Here is a 6317-nt window from a genome sequence, read left to right on the forward strand (position 1 = left end):
TACATGAAATCAATAAGATAAATGTTTCATCTTGGGCAGTTTTGCTTTCAATAAGTAAATTATAAAGAAATTTTAATGAAAATATGTATAAGATCTTTAAAATTGTTTATAAAAACAATATATTAAGTATGTATATTAATAAAATATATGTATATAATTCATCGGTTCGGTTTGGTTATTTCTTTGGTTTTTTTCCGAATAAAATCATAATCAAATCAAATACTATCGGTTTTCAAAAATCTAAAACCAAATCAAACCCAAATAAAATCAGTTTTATTTTATCGGTTTGGTTTGATTTTTATCCAAACCGTGAACACCCCTACTCTGAATCGCTCCTATAATATTCATATTAATTGATGTTTAGTTTCTAAAAAATAATTTGAGGATTAAACAATTAAAGCTAAGGATCAAATATATTTTAAAAAAAATCAATTGTCTTTTCTTGATATGTTAAAAGTGACATGTAAAAGTAAAAATCTATTGTTAAAATAGACAAGTAAAAGTGAACTTCCCACCTTACTGTGAATAGTAGTTCCAAATTACCCTCACAAAAAAGAGAAATTCTTTATGAAAGTTTCGTAAGAGGTAAATAAGTAAAACTAGAGTACTTTTTATTTATGATTTCTCAAGAATTATGTAAAGAAGAAAGTGAACAACTAATATGAAACGAACGTTATTTACTTGGATTACTACTTCAAGCTAATTGGCCAAAAAGCTTAAGTTATAAATTCATTCCAAAATATAATAAATGGCCACCAAACATTACAGCTCTGCAATTAATAGCACAACTAAATTAGGAAGAAATAATGTTGATAATGAAATTGGAGGACATAAAAGTCTAGTCGGTTGAGAAAGTGAGTCAAGAATTGTCCCAAATCACACACAACAAATTGCTTATATGCTTGGCAACCATAGACTAAAAAATAAAAAAATTATTCCATATTTACGTCAAATTAATAAATACATGACATTAATAACAAAGGTTCCATACCTGTATTAAGTTTGTGACATTAATAACAAAGCTAGCATAGCTGGGTTTCATTTTTTTTAAATTTATAATATGTCAAATAAGTGTTCAATTTACTTTTATATTTGATCTGGTGTATTCGATATGGAGGAAATATTTTCTTGAGTTGGTAAAAGAATTTGGAAACTATTTTTCGTAGGAAAATAATTCTCTAATGAAAATAGAAAAACAAGATTTGTAAGTGATATTCTGCATTGATAGTGTTCTTCGTGTATTTTTATTTATGTACTAAATACAAAAATAAATATATAAATAAGAAATTCACATATTTTCATATAAAACATTACGCTTCGAATATATGAATATTTTCGATAATTCAATTGTAACCTTCGGTAACACATTTCAAATTTGATTAGTTCCTTTCTGTCTTTCCTAATTTAACTACTTTTGTTAATCAAGGTTAATTAACCATGATTACTTCCCAAAATTCTTAAACACAAGTTTGACTTTAACAAACAAAAATAACTTGCATTCAACCAAAAACGAGTATTTATTTACCAATTTAACTTCTATTAGTATAAATGTCAATTTTAAAATATTAACTTTATTTCAATAACAATAATTTGAATGTAAGTCAATAAATGAAATTTGAAGAAAACAAAGTATACTTAATTTAACCCCTATTTAGATGTATTTTCTAATTTACTTTTGGCAATCTTTTTCTTTATTCAAACTTGAAATTGAAAATGCAAAATTTGCACCAACAAATATTGTAGATAAACTTGATTCTGGTAATTCAACAAATTTTATTAATTTATTAAGAATGAAAGTCAAATATAAATTTAATCCTTATCTTCACAAAAATTACTAAGGCACAACCTAACACCATTTTTTTTTTAATTTAATGTTAGCATTAAATTCAAGCATGGATATTTAGGTCATTTTACCATCTTACCTCCAAAAAATTCCCCAACTATATAAACCATCTCAGAAGGACTTTTAAGTACTTTCACACTCAACCGCTTTCATTTAAAACCGGATCTTCCCTCGCCTCTTCTTCCATTATATTCTTACAAAAAAAAAACCCAAAAAGCTCTGTTTTTCTCTGCAATTAACAAAAATGTCACTTCCAAAATCCAAAAAATCCTTCCCGTCGGTGACGACATGTGATACCTCCGCCGTTAACCGCCACTCCGTGGCGGCGGATCTCGACGGCACTCTCTTGATTTCCCGTTCATCTTTCCCTTACTTCATGCTAGTAGCAATCGAAGCCGGGAGCCTTTTCCGCGGACTGATCCTCCTTCTCTCTTTCCCTCTCATCGCGATTGCGTACGTATTCATATCCGAAGCATTAGCTATTCAGATGCTGATTTACATTTCCTTCGCCGGACTCAAAGTCCGGGACATTGAGCTCGCTTCGCGAGCTGTTCTCCCGAGATTTTACGCGACGGATGTTAGGAAGGAGAGTTTCGAAGTTTTCGATCAGTGTAAGAGGAAAGTTGTGGTTACTGCAAATCCGACTATTATGGTTGAGCCTTTTGTGAAGGATTTTTTAGGAGGTGATAAAGTACTTGGAACAGAGATCGAGGTGAATCCGAAGACGAAGAAGGCTACTGGATTTGTGAAGAGTCCTGGGATTTTGGTTGGGAAATGGAAGAAATTGTCGATTTTGAAGGAATTTGGAGAAGAAATGCCTGATATTGGATTGGGTGATCGAGAATCGGATCATGATTTTATGTCCATTTGCAAGGTAATTACTACTAATTAGCACTGATTTTAATTGCAACTTAATACTCTGTTCTAATTTATACTCTCTATTCTATATTTGCTATGCAACTTAATACTCTGTTCTAATTTATACTCTCTGTTCTATATTTGCTATCTCGTCTCAAAATAAGTGTACCTTAAGCAAAAAAATCTTTCATAAAATAATAATTCCTCTTTAATAAACACTCATCTTGTTATTAACATTGCTATTTATACTTCTAGAATGAGTTTTGACTAATGTTGAGGGTAAATTAAAAATAAAATCTGGTTATAATTATATTTTTCTTTTTACTTATTTATTTTAGCAAATCAAGTAATAATTATTATTTCTTTTAATATTAGCCTTATGAAATAACTACGTAAAGTTATTGTAGTCAAAGTTAGATTTCTAAAGTATAATTAATAAGATTAGTTTAGTATAATAAATATTTTTTTAAGGAGGGTTAAAGCAACCTGAGTCAAATAAAATGAAATGTAGGAGAGTCGTCCGAACTCTTCATTCTTTTAGAAATGGTGCCAAAGTCAGAAATTTAGTTAAGGTGTTCAAGATTTAATGTATATGTATGAGAATAATCTTTTATATACGTAAAATAATTTTTCGACGTATAATTTTAAACTAGCACTCTAAGCTATTTATGGCTATGCCACTAGGAAGGATTATAACTTTATTTTCTTAAAAATGTACATCTTTGCAACATTTTTAGATTAGTATATTGAAATTCTGTCAGTATGAATCTTACGTAGAGGTAATCTTGTATATGGAGGAAAATCTAACAATATTTAAGTCTTTGACGTTTAGTTTTTCCATTTCTATCTTTAGCAAATTATATTAATTATATTTGATAGTGTAATTTGTTCCAATTAGTGCATGATGTTGTTAACCAAACATATCTAATTTATGACCAAACTTATCATATTATTTTTTCAAGTGGGTTGCGTGAAGAATTCTTATTTATCTGATAATATTTCTTAAAATGGAACCTTATCTTTGATTTCTTGAAAGAATGAAAAAAAAAAGCCTCCAATGAATACGTTTTCTTACAACTCTATACTATTGAACAATAAATTAAAACAACTAGGCCATTTAATGAAGTGGTTGAGCCATAACACGTGAAAGAAATTAAATTGTGGAGGGGCCTCACCAATTACTCTCCTACCTGCCTCTTAGCTGAATCACAGTGGTCCTTCACTCTCACTTGTATGTCACAATGAACTGAGATATTCGTAGTACTTGCTCCGTCTCAAAATAAGTGTGTTATAGTGAGTAGTTGGTTTTTCTTTATTGAATAATAAATGCATCTAAAAACCACTATGTTACATCAAGTGTACCAACATCGAACCAATCAATAGGTGATCTACATAGTTGTTTATTCGCTAAAATATGTATGTCAATTAACAGGAGGGTTATATGGTGCTCCCTAGCGAATCAGCAAAACCAGTACCACTTGATCGCCTGAAAAGCAGATTGATCTTCCATGATGGTCGCCTGGTGCAACGCCCAACTCCATTCAACGCGTTAGTCACCTACATTTGGTTGCCATTTGGATTTGCTCTTGGAGTTTTCCGCGTATACTTCAATCTCCCTCTCCCTGAGCGTATTGTTCGTTATACATATGGGATGGTAGGGATCAACCTTGTGATCAAAGGCCCTCGACCACCTCCACCATCACCGGGTACCCCAGGGAACCTCTACGTGTGTAATCATCGTTCAGCACTTGACCCTATCATCATTGCTATTGCACTAGGGAGGAAAGTGTCAACCGTCACATATAGCGTGAGCAAGCTCTCGAGATTCTTATCCCCAATTCCAGCCATTGCCTTGACACGTGATCGCGAAGCTGATGCTGCAATGATCAAGAAATTGCTGGAGAAGGGTGATCTCGTTGTATGCCCCGAGGGGACTACATGTAGAGAGCCGTTTTTGCTGAGGTTCAGTGCTCTGTTTGCAGAATTAAGCGACAGGATCGTGCCAGTAGCAGTGGATTCAAAGCAGAGCATGTTCTTCGGTACAACAGTCCGCGGAGTGAAGTTTTGGGATCCATATTTCTTTTTCATGAACCCAAGGCCAACTTATGAATTGACATTTCTTGAACCATTGCCAATGGAAATGACATGCAAGGCTGGGAAAACATCAATTGAAGTAGCCAACCATGTGCAGAAAGTGTTGGGTGGGGTTCTTGGATTTGAATGCACTCAGTTGACAAGGAAGGATAAGTATATGTTGCTTGGTGGAAATGATGGCAAAGTGGAGTCTATGTACTCCAAGAAAGCCTGAATTACAATTTCATTGGGAGAAAGGCTTTAATTGCTTTGAGGGGATTCTGTTAGTAAAATTTGTGGTCAACATTATATAGAACTCTTGTTGTTAAGAAGAGGCTATGTTTGTTACATGATTAGTTACTTTGTATTCGTAATCAATAGACAATATTAATTGGAATCAAATTTGTGCCTAAGACTAACTTTCTCTTTAATGTTTATTAGTTTGGGCCTAAAAGATGAAGCACTTTTAGCGGATCATTTGTGAAATTCCTGATTTGTAGCCCCTCGGGCTTGTTAAGGTCTAGCTCGAATTTGTGTGCCAATGGTATGAATTTGACCTTTGACAATCTGGCATATGAAAATGGATGTTTGAGTCATGTTTTTGTGGTTTTTTATTTGATGTTTAGAGTCAGTATTGAAGCTCCGACTAAAAGACATGATATTGAATAAAAAATGTATAAGAAAAATGATTCAACTATATTTTAAGAGCGAATGAGTTGTTTTAATGTGTTTCTTTTCAACTACAGTCTATTACGTCATATTACATTAATTATATAAAATTAAAAAATCATTATCGATCATGTACTAATCGATTTGATTATCAAATTATAAACTCAACTTATTCTCACTATGTACTAAATATATTTGTAAACTCTTTTCGTTTGACTCAAGAGAATATATACAATTGATAGAACTCCCTCTTTTATCATACTAGATAATGTTGCCCGTGCTATGCACTCCCAATAATATAAATGGTATGTTTTGGGGCTACTAACGGAGTTTTTGAAGCGATTGTTTACGTGGATAAAAGAATAAGTTTTTTTATGGGATAATGCATAAGTACCCCCCTAGACTATGACCGAAATTCCAGAGACACACCTAAACTTAACTAGGGTCCTATTACCCCCCTGAACTCATTTTTTTGTATTTTTGTGCACCTTTTGTGCTGATGTGGCACTTTCAGCCACCCAAGTTGGTTGTGTTTGTACACACTCGCCCGCCACGTGTGTAAATGTTATTTTTTAATTAAAAAAAATAAATTAAAAAATAATTTTTTTAAAAAATAAATAAATTTTTCAATTTTTTTAAAAAAATAATCTTAATTTTTTAATCTTGTATTTAAATTCATTAATACACATTTTTTTTACGTTGTATCGGAACTTTTTTTTTAACCTACATTCATTGTTTTTTCTCTTTTATTTTTCTATTGATTTTATTTTCTTTGTCTTTTGTTTTGATTTGATTTCAAATATCTTATATTTAAAATAAGTTAATTTTGAACGGATATAAAAAAAAGTGAAGAAAATCAAATAAACATAAAAAA

At 31.6% G+C, this 6317-nt stretch overlaps 1 protein-coding gene across 1 annotated transcript; it reads left to right on the top strand.

The window, feature by feature from the left end:
* The first annotated feature begins 1997 nt into the window (after nt 1-1997).
* On the top strand, nt 1998-5193 carry LOC102598882 (glycerol-3-phosphate 2-O-acyltransferase 4). Its single transcript, XM_006339523.2, has 2 exons — nt 1998-2717; nt 4134-5193. Exons 1-2 carry the CDS (start codon nt 2088-2090, stop codon nt 5007-5009), a joined length of 1506 nt encoding a protein of 501 aa, XP_006339585.1. The 5' UTR covers nt 1998-2087; the 3' UTR covers nt 5010-5193.
* Nucleotides 5194-6317: the final 1124 nt, after the last annotated feature.

This window comes from Solanum tuberosum, unplaced genomic scaffold (assembly GCF_000226075.1).
Source record: "Solanum tuberosum cultivar DM 1-3 516 R44 unplaced genomic scaffold, SolTub_3.0 scf00010, whole genome shotgun sequence".
In the NCBI taxonomy this organism is placed as follows: Eukaryota; Viridiplantae; Streptophyta; class Magnoliopsida; order Solanales; family Solanaceae; genus Solanum; species Solanum tuberosum.

Bases quoted from the DNA above. Each gene is read 5' to 3' on its own strand.
- LOC102598882 (XM_006339523.2), top strand. From the start codon at position 2,088: ATGTCACTTCCAAAATCCAAAAAATCCTTCCCGTCGGTGACGACATGT. The intron at 2,718-4,133 runs GTAATTACTACT...GTCAATTAACAG, and splicing joins ATTTTATGTCCATTTGCAAG to GAGGGTTATATGGTGCTCCC.